Source organism: Postia placenta (assembly GCF_002117355.1).
Source record: "Postia placenta MAD-698-R-SB12 unplaced genomic scaffold POSPLAscaffold_16, whole genome shotgun sequence".
NCBI classification, from domain to species: domain Eukaryota; kingdom Fungi; phylum Basidiomycota; class Agaricomycetes; order Polyporales; family Adustoporiaceae; genus Rhodonia; species Rhodonia placenta.
The window spans coordinates 644767-667786 of NW_020169847.1; the positions used below are offsets into that span (position 1 = coordinate 644767).

Consider the following 23020-nt stretch of genomic DNA (forward strand, 5'->3'; position numbering starts at 1 on the left):
GGCGGCATGCTGCGCGCGGGGTCGGCGTGCGGGGAGGCCGCGGCGTGCGCGGGGGGCCACTGGCGGGGCGGCGGCGGCGGCGCGAGGTCGCGGCTTTTGAGCTTGGGGGTCGGGTTCGGGTCGTGCGGGTCGGGGTGGCGCGGCATGTCGACCTCGATCTGGACGCGGACGATCTCCTTGCCCTTCTTGGCGAAGAAGGCGCGCTCCTGCTGCTGGAAGTAGCCGCTGGTGGGGCCGGAGCTGAGGGTGAGGGGCGGGGCGGGCGGGAAGAGGGCCATGAGGTCGTGGCCGGTGGGCGGGGCGGGGTAGCGGCGGGGCATGTCGGCCTGGGCGACGGAGAGGTCGAGCTCTGTGGGAGGTGCGGGGCGGGGACGGTCTGCGGGGTGTGCTATGGGGACGGTCACAGAGCGTGGCGCACCTCGAAGCGATGATGGCGAGAGCGGGCGGCGGGCGTGGGTTGCGGCGGAGGCGGAGCGCTGCAGGGGCGCGACGGAGGGCTTGCGGTGGAAGTGGGGGCTGTGCTCGCTCGCGGTGGAGGTGCTGGCGGTGGAGGAGGGCGAGCCGGCGTCGGAGACGGGGCGGAGGTGGTAGCTGGTGCTGACGGCAGACATGGCGGAGGGGATGCGACTCGGAAGGGCGGGCGGAGGGGCGCAGCAGAGCAGTGGTGCGGGGAAGGGGGGGCCTGATGAGCCGGGCGACGGAGGCTTATAAGGGGCGCGGCGTTCCCAGCGGCTGAGGAAGGCGAGAGGTGGCATTATGACATGAAGGGACGCAGACCCTTGACGGTGCTGGCGCATTGACGCATCCGGACCGCTGCCAGATAGCGTTACGTGCCGGAGTCTGAAGCGAGGGAGAAGCGCGCTGCGAAACGGGGACGGGATCACGTTCCCAGGAGCTAGCTTCGCCTTCATGCGATGTCATCCCTGTCATGATGATCGTTATGGGATGCGGCCCAGCGCAGGGGCAATAGCCTGCGAGCGCCCGCGTCCTCACGCTCGCACAGAACAGACGCCTTCCCCCATCGCCCATCGCCCCTCTCCGCCCGCGCTTCTCTCGCCTGACAGTTTCTGCCCGAACAGGAAGCCTGATTCCCGGCCGGCCCTTGCGCCTTACGTGTGCCCGGCTACTCTCCCCGGCCACTCGCCCTCGCGCCACTCCGTTCTGCCGGGGATCGACCGGCGTCCTCGTCCTCGCGCTAGCGCTGCCGCTGCCGCCGCTCCCCGCCGCACTGGCGATGGCGGGCGCGAGATCGCCTGGACCGCGCCCGCGACCTCGACGCAGCCCCCGCAACTGCCACCGCCCTCCATTCCCAGGAACCGCCTTCGGTCCGCGGCGCAGGACGCGTTCCACCGTTCGACGCGGTGTCTATATCGCCCCGTCGTGCATCTCAGACGATCGGCGACCGTCCGGTGGCGTGACGCCCCCTTGGCGGCTGCAGCGCTTCCCGTGGCTGCCGCGGTGTCTCTTCCCTGGGGATCCGTGCGCTCGCGACCTGCCCGTTAGGCTTCCGTGACGGCCAGCCTCGTGCGACACCCTCCTCGCGGGCCACGTCTTCCTCAACTTCCCGATCTGTGCCCCTAGCGCACCGTCCCTCAAGGCCGCAAATTCGCTTGGTGCATCGAGCATCCGGCCGTCCCGTCTCGTCGGGTCACGGGCCTGCTGCAGCCCGTCGGAATAGCGTTGGCAGAACCGCTGCACTGGGCTAGCGCAGAAGCTCTGAATCCGATCGGTGCAACTGCGCCCGGCCCCAGTGTCCTGCGTCGCGCTGCTGTCCGATGCGCGGACGCTGCCTCCCCTTATGTCTGTGTCTGCTTCACAGCGGGCCCTGTTGCGCGGGCTTCTGCTCCAGGCCCGCCTGCCCGTCTCCCGCGAGATCGCGCCGACATCCGTCCTGCGCACTCCGCGTCCACGGTCCCCCGCGCCCCCTCTGTTTCTCCCTCCGATCTGTGATGGGCCGCACGTCTAAAGGCGGCGAAGGCCCGGGGCGTGCCACGCCGGCTTCGACCGTCCGCGAGGGTCAGGCCATCACAGTGGGTCGTGGTGTGCAGACGGCCTGGGCTCCGGATCCGAACTGCCTCCCCACCGCCTGCGCACGCCGCACCGCGTCTGCGCTTCTTGGCTCGGTGCCGCTGGCAGCAGGCCAATATTGTGTCATGGCCTGGGGCCGTCCAGTGCTATGTATACATCGCTCGTGCTCGTGCTCTCGAGGTCGCCGCCGCGCCACTGGTCCCCGGGCCCATGCCTTTGTCGGGCCGCTTCGACCTCGGGTGCCCCTCCCCTGCCTTTCTGGGACGGACGATGGCAGCCCGCGTGCCTGCACATCCGTGTGCGCACGCCCCGCCCGATGCGGTGGTGCGCCTCCCTTCTGGGCTTCGCGCCGCGAGGCGAGGCGAGGCGACGTCACCGAGGCTCCCTGTGGGTGGTCAGCACCGCGCCGCCGTGCCACCGCGCTCCCCCTTCTCTCAGGCTCTCCCTCTCCCGCCGGGCATGGAATGCCTCATTGTCATCTGCGCGCCCCTGTTTGGGCTAGCGCGCGATAGGGCCCCCGCGCCTCCCTGCATCAGCATCGTCTGTTCTCATTCGGACGCGATCGAGATATATTTCCGTCGCGACGGATATCGATCCAGGGACGCACAATGGCAACGACACATTACACAGGAGCAGCTTATCGCCATTGGGCGTGACCCAGGCGCCATGCGCTCGACAGCCGCGCGTGGACATCCGTCGTGGATATCCAGATGGGCATCTGTTGCATGTACGTCCATTAACATGTCAGCGCTGCAGTGCCTCTCCGCGACTTGGCATTAGGTGTATATGTGTCCCTGCCTCACGCCGTCCGAGCCATCTCCACGCATAGCATGGCGGCCGTCAGCAGTCGGCACACGCATAGCGCCCGCCGTGCAAATCTGAACACTCGCCTCGTCGCCCTGACCGAGGTCGGAGTCTGTCCTGGCGCCTGCCCGCGCTTGGCGCCCGCTAATCTGGCAGCCACTTACCGCACGCATCGGCTGAGTAGCGCTCGCATACCCCGAACGGTCAGAGGCTATCAGGATATGTTGCATGTCCTTTGGGCACACCGTCGACTCACAGACAGCGTACGTGAGCGGCACTATGTCACGTGGTGCCGGTGCCGTGCACACGCTGGGTGCGGCGCCGCGCCTACCGCCTGCTCAGGATTCTGTCCTCCTCGCCTCCCGCCCGCCGTCGCCCCGCGCCTCACGCTGACACGCACTGACAGTCCGCCAGTCTCTGCCAGATCGGTGTTCGCCGCGGCGTGCCGACGCTGGCGGGTGACGGCCAGCGGCTCGTGTGGGGCCACAAATACGTGTGCGTGTCCAGGACATCCCGGTCTGCGCTGTATCGCCCGGCCGCACGATGGCCCGCGCGGGACTGTGCAGACTGCAGACCATGGATTGCTCGCTGCGGCGACCTCTGACGGGTCTTGCGTGGGGAAGACGAAGCCGCGAGGACGCCCCTCCCGTCGCTGCGTAAAGCATCCGGTGGCGTCCGTCCGGAGGCTTTATCACGTATCATGGGGTGAGAGAAGTCGCTTGCCGCTCGTTACAGTACGCGGGAGCCATTCCCATGGAGCGCATCGCCGTTGCCCGTTGCGCGCAGGTAAGGGCGCGAGGCGGGCAGCAGCAGAAGAGAAGAGCCTGCGGTGCGGGGAGACGGCTCGTTGGGCGACACCCCCACCCGGATGTTAAGCAAGCCTGCTGCGATAGCGGCCCTCGCGGTTCCCGTGGCGGCAGGGCTAGCGTTCGCGTTCAGCGTTCCACGTCCAGCGTCCGGCAGGCGCCTCGATGCACGAACACGGACGAGCGCGGCGTCTGCACGAGCAGGAAGCACAAAGCACGAAGCACGAAGATGCTGATGATGATGCGCGGCATCGCAGCCGGTCAATTGGCACGCCGTAAGGGCCCGCGGGAGCCCCCCTTCATTATGCGGCGCAGATCATTATCGCATTATCGCGCGCACCGTCCGGCAGCGCGCCGCGGAAGCAGAAGAACCCTCGCGCTCAGATCCGTGGACCCTCCCTCCACCTGCCCCTGCCCCCGCCACAGACACAGACCCTGCCCTGCGCCTAGGGCCGTGTCCTCTGTCTTCTGGCTGCTGGCTTCTGGGCTGCGACAGTCGCGCTCGGGGGGCCCTCCCGCGGAAGGGAAGATTGACGGCAAGGTTGTGGCTTATGTCGTCGAAGGCAGCAGCTACGATCTGTGATGGGCGCTTGATAGCTTGGATGGACGCGCTGCCGGTCAGTCCGCCATGAGACCGTGAGCGTGAGTCAGTGCAGCAACAGCAACAGCAACAGCAACAGCAACAGCAACAGCAACGGGGCGACGCGTTCGATCGTGGGACGCGCTGCACGTGCGTACGTACACGATATATATCATGCCCCATCTCTGTCAGTGCGAGTGCGCGGTGTGCGATCTGCCAAGGGACGCTGCGCGCGCGCCCCCGGGGCCTTCCTTCCTTGCACTGTGCGCGGCGTCCGCGAGTGGGGGTCTTGCGCGTGTCGCGCTCGCCGACTGCTGGCGCCACGTACACGCGCGCCTTGGCTCTGAAGCCGCCGTCCTATGAAGCTGCTGCTACTGTCGGGTCTCCCGCCGCCCACCCCCGCGCATCGCCATCACAGGCTGCATCTGTGCCACATCTGCACAAGGGCCCGCGAGCGATCCGCGCATGACGCATGATCGCAGCGCCGATATCAACATCATGGAGCCCAGCATCCGCCGCGCCCCCCATCACATGCACGACGAGGACGGAGCACTTACGACACGCTGTGTGCGGTGTGCTGTGGCCGCGCCGCCGATATCCATATCCATACAGGAGCTTCCGCGCGGGCCTTCCAGCGACTAGACCAGCCACAGGCACCGATGGAGAGACCTGGAGCACGAGCGTGGGCTTCCTGGGCAATAGAGGGGAGGTGGGTCCGGGCGCGTCGCTTCTGACTCGGAGAAGGCGAAGCCCTGGTGCGATAGATGCCGGTGGTTCGCGCTGCTGCATCTGATAAACGCTAAACGCACTGGATCATGCATCGCACATGATGAGGTCAGTCGTGAAGTGCAGGAAGTGCGGTACTGTGCAGCTTCGTGTGCGGGAGAGAGGCGCGGGATCGCAGAAGCACGGCGGGCGCCAGGGCGTTCCCGCGCGCGCTAGGGCCTTACCCGCCTAGGCGAAGAAGTCGAAGCACCGTCTGCGCACTGTGCGAGCGCGGAGTGCGAGGGACTTGTCGGGGGAGCTGCGAGGGGGTAGCGGGGCGCTTGTGTGCGTCGAGAACTGTGATGTAATTGCAATCTAATCAATGCGGAACATGTGAAGCTTCGCGTCTCATGATGCATGGTGCATGAACAAGCGAAGCACCCCATATACATATGTGGTCGGAACAGGAAGACTCTAAACCGACGCGTTAGTGAATTGACTCACATGACTTCGTCAGAGATGGTCACCGGATGTCGATTTCCCGAAGGCTGGGCGCATAGGGCAATCGCGGCCGCTGTGTCTGCCATCGTACAGAGATCGCCACAGTTCGCGGGAGCAATTGATATTTGACACGGGTCGACCACCGCCGCCCCTGGACGTAATCATGCCATTCTCAGCTTCGAGGGTGCCCGTCGGCGCAGGCACAATTCGGCGACGGACCTTGCGCATATTTGTCCCAGCGCTCCCTTTCACAACCGCATCCCAATATACAGTGCAGCTGAGTCAGGACGCGCTTCAAGTGGTATTCATATGTCCTCGAGCACATACGTGTACGCCAAGTAGCAGGATGGCTGCGCCCTCTTTGAGGAAGCTGGATGTGTGAAGAGCAACAGCTGGGGCGATTTCTCGCCTGCACAGCACAAATCTTGTCTGAGTCAGCCGTTCCCTCGATCATGAGCACTAGAATGCGGCTAGATACATGGGATCATGGGATACCTAGGAAAGCAGTGTGAGATGCACCCAACGCCGATACATCGGAAGTCACCCTGAGCTCAGAGACACAGCCTCGCTTTTTCTGGGGATGCGCGTTGTTCTAACTTGGGAAAGGATCGAGACGGCCGTTGATATCTCGGTGGGATGTTCGGTTGCCTTGACAGAAGCATGTGTGAATAATTATACAATCGAGGTCTGCTCTGCACAGCTGCCGTTGTCGTTACATTAACCCGATGGGACCTACGACGGGCATACTCTTTGTGGCGCTGAATAGACAGCCGGCAACAGCTGGCCATTGCTAGCCTCCACGTTTTGTGCGGCCGGCGGACAGAACTTCCAGATGCGGTGAGTCGTGTGAGGTGTGAGCAGCCTATGAGCAACGCGAATATGACCAATTTCGACCCTTCAATTTTCAATTCGACGCGATTCCTCGCTCAGAACCGCGTATCGACGTGGCTGAGACGAGGATGCGGCTCCTAAGACAGCATCATGACACTTCCGCCTTCTTTTTCTTCCTCTTTTTGCCTTGAGCATCCGACGGGTCCACGCTCGGATCCTGCTCCCTGCCACGCTTCTGTGTGGCGGAGTTGCCGCCCTTGGACGCCGGCTCGTCAATACCTGCCGGCTTCATGAAGCCGCTGCTGGCGGCGGCAGGAGGCCTGGGGAATGGCGGCATAGACGCGAGAGGGTCCTCGCGTATGAGCATTTGCGCCGTCTTCGTCCGGACCTTCTTGCCGTCTTTCTTCGCTATGGAAATGGGCGCCTTGAACCCTGAGATCGAGACCGGACGTGTCTGGGGTTTCCGAGAGCCCCTCGGACCGCCCTCGTCTTCTGCGGATGGCTTTCCCTCATCCACATCTGGGATTTTCTGTGGATGTGGATAGACAGTGCTGAGCGCGTAGTGTGATACGAAACGGGCAAGCGCACCTCGGTTTGGATAATCTCCTGGCCGCGCCCGTTGAACACTCGCCGTCCTCGCAGACGAGCCGCATTCAGTGAGACCTCTCCTGACGAGGGGCCAGCTGAGTCGGCTTCAAACAGGAACGGTAGATATGAAGTTTCGTGCACAATGCGCTCCCTCAAGGAACGGCTTAGACTTCCTGTCAGTCGATGTGCCGCGCGACTCACTCTCGTTGTGAGCTCGTGCCAATGCCCCAAGCCTCTCTCAATTCCCCCGAGACTTCCCATTGCGCATCGTCCTGTATTTTGGCTTGTTCCAGTTCTACTTGTGCTTGCATCTTGGCCCTTTGAGCATTTTGCATGAACCGCAAGCTAAGGGTGCCATTGCTGATTGTCTTCCCTGACATTGCAAACGATGGCGGGGGTTTGTGGTCTCCCAAGGTTATGTGCCAGACAGTAGAGGTAAACAGTCCTGTATGGAAAAAAGAAAGCAGAACGATACCAGCGGGAAAGGGTAACTCGAGTAGGTGGCTAGGCACAAGAGGCCCAGCCCAGTAACGGCGTATCACGGACTGCGTGCCACAAAAGGAAAAACGTACTCCCGCCGGGACTCGAACCCGGAACCTTCAGATAAAGGCTTCCTATAGATAGGAATCTGACATCATAACCATTAGACGACGAGAGCTTGTGCAACTACGACTTAGCATATATATAAGTGTAAACATCGCTTCGCCATGTACTCACTGAATGTGTCTATCTCAGTGGTAGTCTCTGACCATTACAACAAGAATCGAGGCAACTTCGAAATCAAGCATACAACAAGGTCTCGGATATGCAGGCGTCCTGTCTCACTGATCATCTTGTTCCGGGCACAAACGATGTCTATTACATCTCGGAATTTGTCACCGAAGAAGAAGAGGCATTGTTAATTCGCAAGGTATTGCTAATGAAGAGCCGCTTAGCCCTCGAGCGCACCTGCTCTGAATGGCGCTGACAGATTCGCGATTCGCCACTGCCTAAGTGGAAGCAGCTTGCGAACCGTAGGTCTGATGTCTACTCAATATAGCACGGTGCGGAACGCGATAATGTTCACCTTCATTGTCCTTTTAAACAGATTGCAAATATGGGGTTAGTATACCGATTCTCCATGTTGCTGCGGTTGGTAATTGCTGTCCTGTAGGCGGAAGTATGACGGCTAAGAAAATGCTGATACCGGAAAGCCTTCCGGCATTCGTGACCAAGTAGTAAGCGAACGGCGAAGATTGCATATGCCGTCATGTTTCTAACAAGTTCCTGCAGCCCAGATATCGTTGGCCGTATCAAAGCTACGGGTGCATTTCATTCCTCGCCTCATGGCGCTCCAAACCATGTTCTCATGAACGAAGTAAGCTCCGTTCACCATGGTTCCTCACTTCGATTGACACCGTCCAGTATCTCCCAGGGCAAGGAATTATGGTATGTTGTCGCGGCGTCTCCCTCCTCGCGGTTCCTCAGGCTAAGCCTATCTTGAGCCCCATGAAGATGGGCCTGCTTACCACTCAGTGGTAGCTACGTTGTCATTAGGCTCTCACACGATGTTCCACTACTATCGCTACAAATTCCGAGGCGGTACTGTAGATTCAGACAAGAACTCTGACGACGCCCAAGGCGACGGTCGCCCCATCGACCCCATTCCTGTGCTCTCTGTCCTTCTGGAGCGCCGTAGCCTCGTCATCACGACCACCACGTTTTACCGGTCTTATCTGCACGGCATAGACGCGGTCACTGAAGATCGCTTTTCCCCCTCGATAGCGGACGGCGACAAGCAATCTACACCCACGGTGGCGAACGTGGACCTTCTGAGCGACTCAACGGAGCGCGCCGCTGTGCTCAACGGCGGAGTGTTGGAGCGGGACATCAGGTACAGCCTGACCTGTCGCGATGTCGAGAAGGTGGCGAGTGGACTGCCATTTGTCAAACGATAGACATATATCCGGCGCCCAGTCGATTGTGTTATTTCAATTGGAGAATTTGATGTAGCGGTATTCACGCAAATGTGTTTTTTTTTGGAACGACAGCGACATACTTTTTACGGCGACATGTCGCTAGCCAATATGACAACTGCGTGATTGTGCCCACGACGTACCCGTCGTTACCGGCGAGGTTGATTGACCACATATAATCAATCATGAAGCTGCGCTTGAGCTCTTTGTGCGTTTGAATGCGCCTGGCTCGCTAAACAGAGACCAGTATTTTGTCAAAGTGTACCTTGGCATGCAGCATGGCAGGTACAGGCTTGGGAACAAGTAGGTAAGCGGAGGCTTCGTGCTACAACTTCTAACCCCATTGTCAAACGTCCTCAATCGGCTGCTCCCATTCTAGTACAACGTTTGGAATCCACAACAAGGTTCCATCATAAATGGCATAAGGCGAAGCGAGGCGGTGTTATAGGAACGTCTTTATGACAATGTCTTTCATGGTTCAGCCGCGCGGGGCCGTCTACCATCCGATCGAATAGCACCGCTCCCACTACAGTATTCTTTCGGGGTGAGAACACCAGTAACTCTAAGTACTGTGAGCATAGGATAAGACCCCTATTCATTGGACCGCACACACCGGATCTACAACATGCCCAGACCCGCCTTCAGCTCGCTTTCCAGGTCGCCCAGATCCAGTGTAGGCACAGCCTTTTGTGCCTTGTCGGGGGAATCAGAGCCCTCAGCGATGCAGCGCGGACATTGGCACAAGCCGAAGCCCCATTCCATGATCTGACGACGGCGGAGGTCGACCGGGAGGTCGGGGTTGACGTACGTAATGCACAGCTCCTCACCCGGCTGGATGTCCTGCTTGGCAATGACGGTGATACGTGACAAGGCGGTGCGTTGGTCAAGGTGTCTGATGGCAACGTTTGGCGAGCAAGAGTGGTTGAGATGCGAGTGAAGCACGTAGATGCCGCCGTGTGCCTCGATGTCTGAGCGATCAGACGACATATGAGCTTGGCACGGACATAGAGCGGGAATGACAAGACATACTGAGGTTCATGCGCCCCAAGCCGAGGAGGAAGCTTTCGTAGGGGAACAGCGCGTCCGCGATCTCTTTCCCGAGCGGTTTCTTCAACAGCCGCGCGAGCTTCTTTTTCTCCGGAGCTGCGGCTGGCTCCTGGAATGCTTGCAGGAACAGCTGATGTCCCTTCTTCCACGTCTCCCGATCAACCTCCACCCCATTCATCCTGACGAAAGGGTGAATATGGCATTTGAACACCGGCCCGGTCCGCTCACCATTCATCCTTCGCGCGCTCCTCCATACCCAGCTGCGCCAAGGACCGCACAAATTTCCAGTCGGACTCCCAAGCAGATTCGTCTTGTTGGTATGTCAGCAAGAGTCGAGCGGTGCATTGAGCCAGGGCATGTAGAGCCATCCACTCGGTTCGCCGGGCAAACCTCAGTAATGGTACGGAAGCCGGGTTTTGAGACGGGCAAAGTAACGGATGCGTGCGTCCCGAGCGAGATAGACATAGACGGTTGCAAAATCTAGCAGGGCACGTATGTCCTGTAGAAGATGCGCTAGAAGGGCAAGATATTGCAATAGGAGAGTCCTGCAGCGGCGTGCTGCAAAAGCTGCACGCAAGGGAGGATTTCTGCAAGTCGTAAATTTCCCTGGTGGGATTAAGCTCGGCTGCACCTCATTGTCGACACGAGACGGTCAGACTCACCATTCTGGAGCGAGCACGAAATGATCTTCCTTCCAGATTACCTCTCCCTGGGAAAGTTTTTCCTTCGCCACTAGGCCTTTGCCCTTAATTTTGTCGAAGTACTTGACCTCGATCTTTGACGTCCATTTGGAGATGTCTAGCCCTTCAACGAGTGCAGACAAGGGAAATTTCTTGACATCTGTTGATGCTGCGCTCTGGTCCGATGTCGAACGCGTGGTAGAACGATTTGAGGTGAGCACCAGGCCCTCATTCTGTAAAATTTTGCGCGTTCGTTTTTCGCTCACCGCCCATGCAGAATGTGTCGACAAGAGCAGCGCATGCAATTTTGCTATGCCTAAGCTTGGGTTGTCGGCGCGTAGCGCTATGAGAGCTCGGCGCAACTCATCCTCAGAGGGCGAGAGGTTCGTCGTGGGGGACATGCCGATCAATGATCGTGATTCCGCAGTGTGATCATATTCAGCAATTGAATTTGATGCTGGTGATCAAATTGACCGGTACTGCGCAGTTTCTCTCATTGCGGCGAACAACGCAATCCTAGCGAGCTGCCGTCCTTTAAGGTTTAACTTTCAAATAATACGAAGGATTTCGGACAAGCGTGTAGGTTGCTCCTCGACTGTCATTGTCATCTACGAGACGAAACAATAATTTTGCCCCGATCGACGCCATACTATCATTAGATCCAAACACCGATTGGATATGGCATCTCAACGAGTGGACAACGGTAGAAAGTCGGTATATCTGTGCACGTTCTATCCCCGTGAATGAAACACGTCCTACATAGTGCGACGGACTCCCATGACAACCCCACTGGGGCATCTTCGTAAGAATAGCAAAACACGTGTGGATTAGGAGTAGAGACTTCGACTCCGAAAAGGAGGCACGTTTCGACGACCAGCATACCTAGGTACCTCGACCCCTTGCATCCCCTCGAAGTCCTCCACGTCGTCGCAAAACATATTGTTATTGAACAAGGAATGAAATGTAAGACATCTCGTAAGGTCACCCCTGGTTGAAGCACAAGGAACGGCCGAAATTAATGCCTAGAACAATCTCCCCTTCATTACCAACCCCCTACTCGACATTAGCCGCGCTGGCCCGTCAAGTACGGAGTGTAGCCAGGGTAGCAAGATCCGAGACTGTCGCGCCTAATGTTGTCGGATCGGAAAATGGGAAAATGTTTCAAGTCGAGATCCAAAGCAAGGTAAGCCACAAGCGTGTGATAAAAGCAGCCACAAAACTATTTGTTCCACAGCCGTCGCCACAAGCTGGGAAAGAACCAAGTCATGGATGGCGACAACAAGCGACAAAAAGGTGGTGAGTTTAGGGCAGGCACAATAGCGTCCCCGACGCGATTTTGGCGGCATTGGCGCGTCAAACGCGCACACGTGGCCGCTTAAACCGGCAAGTAAGTACAGTCCGCTGGCCTGCGCGTCCCTGGACTCCTCGGGTTCACCTTCGTCTCCGACCACCATGTCTGCAGGGGAGACACAGAGCTCGCTACGCCAGAGGCGCAAGTCCTCAGCGGAGAGCATCAAGACAGACACGACCGTTGATGACTTTCACAAGACGCGCAAGGACGAAGAGGTGGTATGGGGGAAGACACCTGCTGGCGAAGGTGCGTGTTTCTAGCATTCGATCGCAGGGCATCGCGCTCACAGTCTATGTCCTATGCCACCAGTGTTCCGTGTGCCTACAACCCATGATGTTCTCACCGCGTTATTCCATCCCGCATACCCCAAGTCTCACTTGGATATCCTTAATCTCGGTTTGCTTGGACTACAGCTTGTCCTCTTCTTTGTCTTACCTCGCTCTGTGGCTAGAGTCTTCTTCGTGTTGTATTTCGCTTTCTGGAGAGCCGCGTATGATCTTGGACTGGGGTGGGTCCTCACGAAGCAGAGCAAGCGTAAATGGATCGTGAAGGAAGTGCAGAGGCGAGGCTGGCTAGACGAGCAATGCAGACCCGCAGTGCGTAACTGGATTCGGCAACAACTGCAAGGAAAGATGGGCAAGGATTATTCTTTTGATGTAGGTTTTACGTTGTGGGTTCTTAGATATTATACCTGACAAGTGTCGAAGGATTTGCCATTGGAGTATAATGCATGGCTTCTCTTTCGGCAAATGGTCGACATCATTCTTCTGAAGTAAGTATGACAAATGGACTCCGGACCTCGTCGAGTCTCAAAATATATGTTGCAGTGATTTCTTAGCCTATTGCATGTTTGCCTTCACGTGCTTTCGGGTGCCCGAAGGTCTGTCGACCACGGTTCATGTTATGAGGCAAGCATTCCAAGTCGGGGATTAGGACCACAAACTGACCGCGACCGATTAGATGGATTGGGGGAATTGCATTGATTGCATTTAATCTGTGGGTCAAGACGGAGGCGCACAATGTCGTCAAGGATTACGGCTGGTACTGGGGCGACGTCTTCTTCCAGCGTGGTGCCCTTGTATTCGATGGTGTATTCGAACTAGCACCTCATCCGATGTACTCTGTCGGTATGGCGCTCAAGTTCCGTACCGAGATAGTGTCTAATTCGCATTGTAGGTTATGCCGGATACTACGGCCTGTCGCTTATAATCGGCAGTTACCCGGTCCTATTCGTGAGCTTGGCAGCTCACGCAGCTCAATTTGGCTTCCTGGTTTTCTTCGAGAATCCTCGTGCGTACACCCGTATCAGTGCTCCATAGTGCTGCGGTTCCTGACTGGTTCTTGATAGACATCGAGAGAACTTACGGACAGCGCAAACCACTGGCTTATCGTTCTCCCCTTCTGACCTCCACGTCGCGTAAGCTCGGGCCAGTCTCAACTTCACATGTTCGCCAGAGTTCTGTCGCATCCGTTGACCTCACAACACCCTCAGCCACCGAGGGCGAGAGCGCCACGGAGACTGATGAATTGCAGACGGAAACGGAGACGGAAACAGAGCTGGATGCTGATACGCCACGCAAGAAGGCTAAGCGCCAGTCTGCTTCCTCCTTCGCATCTGTATCCACTGCGAGTGACGCCGCCGGCATCAAGCGTAGGGGCTCTGGGGCGCTTTCTCAACATGATCTCACAAATCAATACTTCAGGAAGGACATGATCTTCTTGCACAATCTGGATATTCTGAGGTAAGTGGCGTACAGCCTTTACCGGCGCCGTCCCTGATAAGCCACATCTTAGAGCGTCCGATCTGAAGCTTGTTCTCGCCATCTTTTATCCAATTGTCGGTTCTTTTATGCCCCAGCTATCACACAAGGGACTGCTCACCGTGCATTTCGTGCACGCTCTGGCGTGGTGCTTGTTCCACTCTTTCGGCCTCGGATTGATCTTGCGGGCCCAATCTGAGAAGAAGTTCCTCGTACGGCACTTTCTGAAACATTACTATTACCCGCAGAACGACCACGGAAAGGGCGCCGTACACGAGGCGTTCACCAACTGGAAGTCTATGTACAATCTAAGCATGTGCATGACCTACGGTAGGAACGCTGATCCATTCGTCATAATGTTTGGTACTGAATTGTGTTTGCGCTCCAGTATCGACGATCTGTCTGGCATGGAAGACTTACACTCTGCCACAAGAATGGAGTGTCGGAAACGAGCTTTTACGCCATACTCTCGGCACGGTAGGTCGACCATTGTCTTCGGCCCGGATGTTGTACCCTGAGCTCCGTTCCAGATTCTCATTGGGCTGCATGTCTGGGCAACGATGGAGTCCTACGAGGCTCTCGGGCTGTTCGGTGCGATCTCTTCGCCCTATCGCCGCTAGCGTTTTGCCGCTTACCGCTTCTCATAGGCTGGTTCTTCGGCGACTTCTTCATGGAGGATTTCCCTGCACACCTTGAATACACTGGCATTTACCGGTACGCGTTCTCCCGCATAACGGCATGTCATAGACATATTCAGCGTTATCGGGTCTGCAGATACCTGAACAACCCCGAAGTCACGAGCGGGGCGGCGTTCTTCGGCCTTGCATTGATTAGTGGAAGCAAATTGGTATTTGCTTTGGCGGTTATCCGTCATCTATCTCAATGGTGGTTCTTGAGCAACGTCGAGAAGTATGTTGAGAGTATCAATGGCTCTCCTGAGCGTGAGCTGATCCCTTTCGGCATAGCCCTCACATGCGGAAGTTGTACGGCGAGTCGCTGCGGAACGACGCGGGCTTCGTCAAGGTGATCAAGAAGGTGGCCAACAAGAATGCCCGGCTACTTGAGTCCCGTGCTGGCCGTCATGCTCCGGAGATCAGGCGAGTAGCTCGCGAGGTCAAGGGCACCTTTGACAAGGTCTACGAGGAGACAGCAGACGTTGTGGAGGAATTTTTGGCAAAATGTCTGTTGGTCTTTTCAGATTCACGTGGAGAAACGAACAAAAGACTGATGCCGCTACGCAGCTCGTCCGAAGATTTCAGAGGTTGTGCAAGATACCAAGGTTCTTCTGCAGCAATCACGGGAACGTTTGGTCATCTCGTACGTGGTTCTCCTCGGTGCATCACCGTGTGTTGGTTGCTGACGCGTTGGATCCGCCCGGTCAGTCGCGTCGCCAACGATTTGTCGTCCTATGACACCACCAAGTACAAGGTCACCATCATGCCCTGTACCGAAGGTATGCTGCGTTTCCATTTGGGCGAGCCTATCAGGGTGAAGTGGCGTGCTCCCCTGCACCATTCTCGCCGAGATTGGATCGGCATCTATAGGGTATGTGCTGCGTGTCTGGGCTTCTCCTGCCTCGTTGAGGTTTACGGGTTCTTGGCAGGTCGGAGCCAATCAGTCTAATCTTGTAACGAAGACCTCGTCTCTCGGCATGTGGGTTCCTGTTCACAACGAAGAGTGGGATGGAGATATCCCATTAAGTTTGAACCGACCGGGGCGGCCGGAGAACGATTCAGAGACGGGAGAGGTTGTATTTGAGCGTGGTACTCTCCCGTGGAAGACGGGACGCTACGAGGTGAGTACTTTGGTAGCACAAGGCTGTGAATGAGCTCACATTTCGCGTTGTAGATCCGCTACCATCATGCTGGCAAATACAATGTGATGAGCCTTGACGGCCCGTTCGAAGTTTACGGTGAGATCTGCTCTTCTCACATCCTCCGAAATTGGGCCTATGCTGATCTGTGTGCTTCCCGCCCTAGTGGAAAAACCGAGCGCAATGAACTTCGGGAACGTCCGGTCGAGCCTCATGCACATCGTCCCACTCTGCCTCGACTCGGACCCGTCATTAATCCCGCTGTCCTGCAAGACTGATGGCCAATCGAGCGACGTGCAGGGGGAGGACGAGGGTCGTGACGCAGACGACTTCCGGTTCTGGTCGGAGAGGCAGGCGAAGCGGATCTCGGTGGCCGTGAAGCAGGCATTTGGAGTTGAGCTCACACCCGAGGTCATTGTCGCCGATGCGAACTTGAGTGCGCTCGCCAATCGGATCCTGGTGACAAGAGAGCTCTTTTCAGACTAGAATGCCCATGCGGCTCCGCGCTGGTCGTTCTCCATTCATATCGTGTTTCTATGATCTCGTCGGTTCAGACGAGGTTGATCCTCGGCTGTTTCATGTTGAAATGTGCTGGGCTCCTTCTTAAAATATTGATGCACGATTAACATTATATGCATTTCCGCATGTTCATTCTGAGCGTGGAACTTTTCAATGATCGACGACAGAGTTGGTCTCCGAATATTGTGGATCTTGTGCGTGACAAAGGACGATGCGATCACGCCAGCGTCACGGTTCATCACGCATGTGACCGAGGCCAGACTTCCAGGTGCGACGCAAAATCAACAACCATATCGACGCCGACATTATTTGTCTTGTTGAAACCTCTCGCCGCACAATTCCGCCGATACCGTCTCTTGTGAGTATATGATATTGGCTGTTGTGACTCCGGAACATCTTCACGTCTGAAATCATATCTCCAGGCACACGATCTACTATGAACAAGACACAGTTTTATTTGTCCCAGTGTGCGGAGGCCGCCTCGAAGAGCCCCATGTGCTTCACCCTCGGGGCCGTACTAGTCAAGGGCGGCAAGGTCATTTCATCGGGGTATAATCACCACCGGCCGCACTACGATGGTTCGGAGGTGCGGACGCAGGGGCATCGCAAGGTACTTGCACCACAGATGGTCCACGTCCTGCAGCCCATCTGACCAGAGCGTCCACCGCACCCCACAGCCTGTCTCGATGCACGCGGAGATGCATGCGATCTTCAGCCTGACTGGCATGTCCCCTTCGTTCCGGAAGCAGGTTCAAGGCATGGAGCGGCGCGTTCCACAAGGCACACGCCCCACCGCAACGCCGCCGGAACATCGAACAAAAGGCCCACGGCTCCCAAAAGGGTGCGCCGGCTCTGAATGGTGGCTTTCAGGGTCAGGCGGAGAGTCAGCCCCCGTCTCATCCTCGCTCGAAGGGCAAGGGCAAGGGCGCCTCGCGGCCGCAGCCGCGGCGAAGTAGCTCGAGCAGCAGCGGCGACAGCAGCGGGAGCGAGGGCTCGCGCTCGCCCGCCTCGGAGCCCTGTGGCAGTGGCTGCGGCGGTGGGCCTGCGGGTGTGCGGGACGTCGCGAAAGGCTGGCACGCCCGGCGGCGGGATCCGCGGGCGAACGGCGCAGATCTATACGTCGCGCGGTTCACGAAGAACGGGATGGGCACCGCGCGGCCGTGCTGGCGCTGTCTGGAGTGGTGCCGATGGGCGGGGATCAAGCGGATATTCCACTGGAACGATGAGGAGCGCAAGTTTGACATGATCAAGGTGAACAATGCACAGGACTACGTTATGTATGAGACACACGCGGACCTCCGTCTCTTTGCTGGTTTGGTGCGTGGTCTGTCGACTGTTGTGTGGATTGTGCTGACCTCGTCTATTGCAGGGTTGGTGAATGTCTTCATAGAACGATCGCACGATGTATCTATACCGCATTTGTTCATGACATTCCTTTGTGGATCTGGACTAGTAGGCTGCTGTCCGTGCCTCTACCCCGACAACTGCTCTGCGTCCACCTCCCATGGGCGACGGTGTTACTAATGCGGGGAACATCAACACACTGTCGGCGATGTATCGCAGCAGAGGCATCAATTCAGCCTTGAGGCTTGTCACTGCCTTCTGGTTTCACTTGATGTCTAACATCTTTTCCCTTTGTTATCGATGTAGACTCCGGCATGCAATTGCAAAACCTTGGCTGCTGTTTTCTCGGTGCAAGATGGACATCGTTAGACGCACAACGTCACGTGATGCCGTTCGATTCGAGTGAGTTCGAGCGCCTTCGAGCGCATCCTTCCTTTTGCGGACGCCGCAGGAAGCTTCGACAAGGTGCGCGCATGGCCGGGTATGGACGGGGCGCTGCGGGGCGGGCGACGCGTCCCCTCGCAGCGCAGCGCCCTCTGCTGACAAACACACAGCGAGGGTCGTATATAAGTCCTCATTATTGCCTCCATCTGCCATCTCATCTTCGTACAATCATCACCACCATCTCAACTGCATCCCACATCCGCCTTCTCGTTCAATATGCTCGTGTTGACCCCAGTATCTGCTCTCCACTCTGGCTTTTACACCTATCCTTCCGTGAGGACTACTCATGGCGAGCCTAATTTCCTCGACGAGCTCGTCGGTCAGGCCGCCCTTGACTACGCGGTTGCCCATGCGCGTTCTGAAGCTCTGCGCAGACAGCAGCAACAGGAGCTGCGTCGCCGTCAGATCGAGGGACAGCGTCGTCGATACCTTGAGGAACAATACCGCAGGCTAGAAGAGCAACGTCGCCAAGCAGCCGTGGAAGCCTTCCTCCTACAGCTCAACGGTTTCCCTGCTCGCCGCGCATCTAGACATGAGGTATCCTCAGCGGAACAATACTGGGCCCTACAGGAACTACAGGAACGGGAGCGTAGAGCAGCTCTCGAGCAAGCTACCGCTGAGCGAGCGCGCCATGCCAGAGACGAACAATTCATATCCGCTCTTCTGACCTTGGGTGATGCCGCCGGACCACGTTCAAACGCGCCCATGGTATGTGTTGCCTTTGTCATTTGTTCTGCGACTGTTTACTTACAAACCTCTAGGCGCAGAACATATCATTTTCTCCAGCATCGAGTCTTCCCTCGCGTACCACAGCCACACCTGTCTCGCTCGAACAACGCATTAAGAAACAGCTTCGCACTGAGACAGACCCGGATAATTACGCCTCGCTGGAAAGCCTGCTGTCATATCTTACTGCGCAGAAGACATCATCAGCTCCCATAGACGCCAAGGGCAAAGGCAAGGCAAGAGAGACGCCAACGCATATCCCAGTGTCAGCTACGCCGTCTACTTCATATGTTGCTACGTCGTCTTCAACGTCGTCATTACCTCCGAGCACCACACCCGCCCGCGGGTCGACGTTGAAGGATCTGCTGCAACGACGCCTAGAGAAGGAGGGGGACGCTGAGGTCCAGGAGTCGCTTCAAGGTCTCTTCTCGAAGCTATATGGTGCTCCGACTAAGCCGCCAGCACAGAGATTCCCTCCGGCTGCTACGCCTATGGCCGACGTTAAAGGCAAAGGGAAGGCGAAGGCTATCAATGAGCAACAGGTCAGCGATCCGCCTATGGTCCCTGTATCCACATGCAGTCACTTATCGCCTTCTTTCCAGACTACGAGCGCAGCTGCGGCCACTTCTGTGCCTGTCAACGTCGCGGACGCTAAGTCTGAGTCGTCGGAGCCGGCTCCGCGTGTCAAACTCGAACGCAAGCCTGTCATCTCCCCCGCCGTCGCCGCCAAGATCGCCGCCCTCCTCCGCTCTCGGCGCGCACGCCGCGTGTCGCTTGGTGCCATCCAGGAGATCGAGGACGCCCTCCGCGCGCTCGAGGCGTCCTTCGTCTTCCCCGAGCATCTCGACTTCTCTCCGCACGCCTCATCGGCTGCGTCCACCCCTGACCAGGAGCCACGCGAGCTCGTTACGCAGAACGGGCTCATGTACACGTCGAGCAACCGTGCGGTGCATGCGCACGAGCACGCGCTCAATAACCTCCTCGCGCGCCTCGATGCGGTCGACAGCCGCGGTGACCTTGAGGTGCGCGGGCGGAGGAAGGAGGTCGTAAACGAGATTGAGCGTGCGCTGCGCGAGATTGAGAGGCGCGTGGAGGAGAGCAGGGAGCGGGGGAATGCGAAAGCGAACGATGTCAAGGCTGACGCGAAGATGGCCGATGTTTCTGCCTCTACAGCCGATCCCGCCAGTACTGCTGCAGCCGAAGGACCTGGCGCGTCGACTTTGCCAGCCAATACCGAAGACGCTCCAGCACGGACGTCTGTCGACCCGGCAATCTCTACGTCAATCTCTGTCGATTCTACTCCGTTGGCAGATTCAGTTTCTGTCGAGCTCACTCCGATTCCTATTCCACCTACAAGCGACTCGCTGACGACACCTGTCGCTGCTCCACCAGCGCCCAGCGCCCCATCGGCTGACGAATCGACATTGCACGTCGAGCCGGCGCAGAAGGCACAGCACGCCGCTCCACCACAAGAAGACTCTCTTGTATCTGCTCGCCCTCCACGTCGAGCGGACCAGCCCGTTGAGGGGCCTTTCTATCCTGATCCAGAGCACGCCTCTGCGGAACAAGCGACACCCGGGGCGTCAGCACAGACCGCCGCCACCATACTGATCAAAGAGACTACGTCTCTTCCTGAAGACCTCGAGGCTATACTCCCCGAAATTGATGCCCCCGAGCAATCAGTCCGAGCGCCTGACGAGTTCGTACCGCAAGCACCACAAACGTCCCTATCACCCGCCGAGCATACGTCTCTTCCGTCGGAAGATAGCGCGCTGTCGTCTGCCGCGCCCTTGGTCGATGATGTGTTGAACCGCCTTCCTGCAGTGAAGTCAAACGACGATCAAGGGTCCAGTGCGCCCGCTGCGGAAGCGGAGGCAGAGCAGGCTCAGACTGGGTCGGCTATGCTAGAAGGTGTTGCCGACTCCGAAACCGAGGGGCACTCTGTTCAGGACAATTGGGAAACTGGTTCCCTTAGCGAGTCCTCGTCTGAGGGCGCCGCATTCCTCCTATCCAGTTCGCCTATCGAGGTGTCGAGACAGCCCGTTCCAACATTGTCGTCATCAGCGGGGGAGATAGAGGGGTTTCAGTGGGAGGAGGTGGAGGCTGCAGATCTCGTCGATGTGGCGGGAGCGTGAATTGGGAGCATCGTCTTTTTGACTTCATGAGTTTACTTTACGATGGTATTTATAATGGATACATCTGTACCGTAGTCGATTCTTACAATTTTATACCTAAATTCTATGGGTTGCATGATGTGCTGCGTGGATCATCAAAGCAAGTGGACTCACTAGCTACCTCGTTCATGTTGGTGATGTTGGCGTACAACACTGCGGTATCTATGTTTGTTTGGCGCCTCAGAGACATCTATCGTTGAATTGGTCTCTTCAGTACTTAAATCCGAAAGATTGCGGATCGCAGAAAATGATTATCTCGTGTTTGCATCGCAGAGATAGCTGGCTCAAAGCAGTTTCAGGGTAAGTAGATGACCTCGTTCACCCAATGTGCCGGATAAAATGCGCCAATCCACGCATGAAGACTCGTAGCCAAGCATAGCCAATACCGTCACTCAGGCCTCAGGATGTGGCTTCGAACACGCTGTATTTTACTGCGACAGTGACGGCACAATAGCATACTACGATAAAGATGATGCCCTATCGACTGATGGCCACTCGCGTCGAGCTACTATAATCACAGATTCCAAGCAGTCAGATAGCACTCCAAGCAATTTTTATGCGGCATACGTACATACCCATCGCATCGTGTGGCAGCTGCCGTTCACTTGCTCTTTGGGGGCTCGGCGCAGTTGCACGCGGGGTAAGTGCAGGAGCCGCCGTTGGCCTGGACGTTTGCGCACTTTACGGTGTCCTAGAATTCAGGTCAGCCTCTCGCCTCGAACGCAGATGTAGGACCGGACGCTGCTACTCACAGACATGTTGATCGAGGGAGGTGTGTAGTCGATGACTGGGAGAAAGTAGAAGGGAGCAAGGTGCTTTATATGCCCGTAGCTAGCAAGAACAGCATCTGCGTCCAATGGGGCGATGCGTAATGTATCGTCTCCGAGTGGGCAATGTATCAATATTAGCGAACAGAGTTGGTCGAATAGGCTTCCCCTGTATTCAAATCATAGCCTTCTAATAGTACCTAGGGCCGGCAATGCCATCCAATGGGAGAACGGACATTGCGGGGCCTTCGCGAACGCGCGCAGCTGAATTGATTGTATTCGCTTTCAATCGACTGATAAGGTTTGTCGAGACTCTGTACTCTCGAGCGGCAATTTGTCGGATAGAGAAACTGAAGCGATTCGGCGGGCAGAACAGCGTTAATACCATTCTTGCCATGCCAGTGTTAGCCGGCCGATTCATGCTGACCAGACCGATCAGGGCTCCGTTTCGGACCCGTGGTTGCCTGATATCAGTTTTGGCATCTCACTTGAAGGGCTCTTTTCTTGCAAGTGGTCGTTATGATCGAGGCAATTAGTAAATCGCGCCTTCTCTGTGGATCGAGAGGCGGATTCATTCAGGCGAGCAGTCCTTTGTCTCTAGAGGTTGAACCGCAAATGACGCGAGCGCATGCACACTTTCGACTGGTCAAGTTTGAGGAATCTGCGCATGGGAATGCGCCACTTCGAAGTTCAGCAGGAAATAGGAAGAAGTCACCAGCCAGCATAAGCGCCGGCTCGTTGCTTCAACACGGGCGCCAATGTATGCGTGCGCGGGACAAATGTCCACAAATTAGTTTCGCACGTTGTGTGTATGCTGCCTTGTGGGTGAACGCACATTAGGTTGCCTGCCATTGGGCAATTTCGATAGATTTTTGCTCAGACCGTGACGGTACGTAACACACATCGGGAGATACACGAAGTCGAAAAAGCGTAGGGTAAAAGCTAACAACAGGTGTGCTAAGAGGTAACTTTAAGAATAGACACGCGAACGACTTCTTTAATCTCAAAGGAACCGCTGCCCGCGTCGTCGTTTTCGCAGCACAGTCTACATGATGCTTCGTCATGGTCGTATTCGAGTTGCTGCTCCCAAATAAACGTGCACGACGAACGTAACCATCGGATTCGGCGCATGCTAGTTTCCCTGCTCGCAGCTGGGTCACTCAAAAGTGGCCAAGACACGAGCAGATACTTATCCCGAGGGCCACGAAAAGGCCTGCGCCAGGACCAGCTCCCCCGCCCCGCCAGCCACAACTAGTGTCGCAACAGCAACGCGAGCCACAGGAGCCGACCCTTACCTCGGGGGTCTTGCGGCCCTCGACCACCATCTTCCGTGATCGAGGGTTTTCGGCCCAATCAGGACTTGCGATTGGGGTGCTGGCGGAGCTTCGACGGCCACGGATAGTCCCCGTAAGGACCGCACTCGTTGGGCGTTTGGCCCGAGCCCCGCGGTGTCGCCATGCCCCGAAGAGCTCTTGAGAGCGATCGGCCTACGGGACTCCTGTGCAAGGGCATTGGCCCGCTCGCCGGGGTGCATGTCGAATAAATGCCAGCCCCCACCCACGACGTGCAATGTGGATGTCCCAGGAGCACCAGCACG

At 57.3% G+C, this 23020-nt stretch overlaps 8 protein-coding genes and 1 non-coding gene across 9 annotated transcripts in view; 4 read left to right on the plus strand and 5 right to left on the minus strand.

The window, feature by feature from the left end:
* POSPLADRAFT_1049742 (hypothetical protein) overlaps window positions 1-611 on the minus strand; it is a gene marked incomplete at both ends in the record, with an annotated part of 3830 nt that extends 3219 nt beyond the window's left edge. The window contains 2 exons of the mRNA XM_024479830.1: window positions 165-388; window positions 419-611. Of these exons, the coding sequence (XP_024334809.1) occupies window positions 165-388; window positions 419-611 (417 nt within the window). The remainder of the gene's footprint in view (window positions 1-164; window positions 389-418) is intronic.
* A 498-nt stretch (window positions 612-1109) lies between these two features.
* POSPLADRAFT_1155063 (hypothetical protein) lies at window positions 1110-7223 on the minus strand (the record flags this gene model as incomplete). Its single annotated transcript, XM_024486910.1, has 17 exons — window positions 1110-1492; window positions 1587-1962; window positions 2102-2413; window positions 2832-3008; window positions 3233-3518; window positions 3566-3830; window positions 4073-4186; window positions 4377-4561; window positions 4616-5026; window positions 5206-5280; window positions 5428-5575; window positions 5644-5716; window positions 5752-5833; window positions 6161-6286; window positions 6411-6784; window positions 6844-7006; window positions 7045-7223. 17 exons carry the CDS (start codon window positions 7221-7223, stop codon window positions 1110-1112), a joined length of 3729 nt encoding a protein of 1242 aa, XP_024334810.1.
* A 189-nt stretch (window positions 7224-7412) lies between these two features.
* On the minus strand, window positions 7413-7501 carry POSPLADRAFT_t150. The gene has a single exon. It is a non-coding gene; the product is annotated as a tRNA-Arg (tRNA).
* A 147-nt stretch (window positions 7502-7648) lies between these two features.
* Window positions 7649-8873, plus strand: POSPLADRAFT_1185457 (hypothetical protein; the record flags this gene model as incomplete). Its single annotated transcript, XM_024489148.1, has 7 exons — window positions 7649-7753; window positions 7814-7860; window positions 7931-7948; window positions 8004-8060; window positions 8116-8200; window positions 8248-8271; window positions 8328-8873. The coding sequence occupies 7 exons, from the start codon at window positions 7649-7651 to the stop codon at window positions 8778-8780; spliced, it is 789 nt and encodes a 262-aa protein (XP_024334811.1). The 3' UTR covers window positions 8781-8873.
* A 543-nt stretch (window positions 8874-9416) lies between these two features.
* POSPLADRAFT_1049746 (hypothetical protein) lies at window positions 9417-10926 on the minus strand (the record flags this gene model as incomplete). The annotated part of the gene is made up of 4 exons (XM_024479831.1): window positions 9417-9766; window positions 9828-10024; window positions 10074-10451; window positions 10508-10926. The coding sequence occupies 4 exons, from the start codon at window positions 10924-10926 to the stop codon at window positions 9417-9419; spliced, it is 1344 nt and encodes a 447-aa protein (XP_024334812.1).
* A 1051-nt stretch (window positions 10927-11977) lies between these two features.
* Window positions 11978-15935, plus strand: POSPLADRAFT_1049747 (hypothetical protein; the record flags this gene model as incomplete). The annotated part of the gene is made up of 18 exons (XM_024479832.1): window positions 11978-12122; window positions 12186-12532; window positions 12584-12648; window positions 12704-12784; window positions 12837-13003; window positions 13053-13166; window positions 13225-13618; window positions 13671-13966; window positions 14025-14113; window positions 14167-14227; window positions 14284-14350; window positions 14411-14545; window positions 14602-14816; window positions 14878-14953; window positions 15019-15181; window positions 15240-15431; window positions 15485-15548; window positions 15616-15935. The coding sequence occupies 18 exons, from the start codon at window positions 11978-11980 to the stop codon at window positions 15933-15935; spliced, it is 2991 nt and encodes a 996-aa protein (XP_024334813.1).
* Window positions 15936-16404: 469 nt separating this feature from the next.
* POSPLADRAFT_1061107 (hypothetical protein) lies at window positions 16405-17346 on the plus strand (the record flags this gene model as incomplete). Its single annotated transcript, XM_024481340.1, has 4 exons — window positions 16405-16578; window positions 16646-16717; window positions 16839-17285; window positions 17338-17346. The coding sequence occupies 4 exons, from the start codon at window positions 16405-16407 to the stop codon at window positions 17344-17346; spliced, it is 702 nt and encodes a 233-aa protein (XP_024334814.1).
* Window positions 17347-17972: 626 nt separating this feature from the next.
* Window positions 17973-19233, plus strand: POSPLADRAFT_1076124 (hypothetical protein; the record flags this gene model as incomplete). Its single annotated transcript, XM_024482890.1, has 3 exons — window positions 17973-18464; window positions 18518-19024; window positions 19085-19233. Coding segments are annotated over 3 exons (1146 nt in total), but the record flags the coding sequence as incomplete, so codon positions are not given.
* A 3242-nt stretch (window positions 19234-22475) lies between these two features.
* POSPLADRAFT_1105545 (hypothetical protein) lies at window positions 22476-22910 on the minus strand (the record flags this gene model as incomplete). Its single annotated transcript, XM_024483277.1, has 2 exons — window positions 22476-22574; window positions 22719-22910. Coding segments are annotated over 2 exons (291 nt in total), but the record flags the coding sequence as incomplete, so codon positions are not given.
* Window positions 22911-23020: the final 110 nt, after the last annotated feature.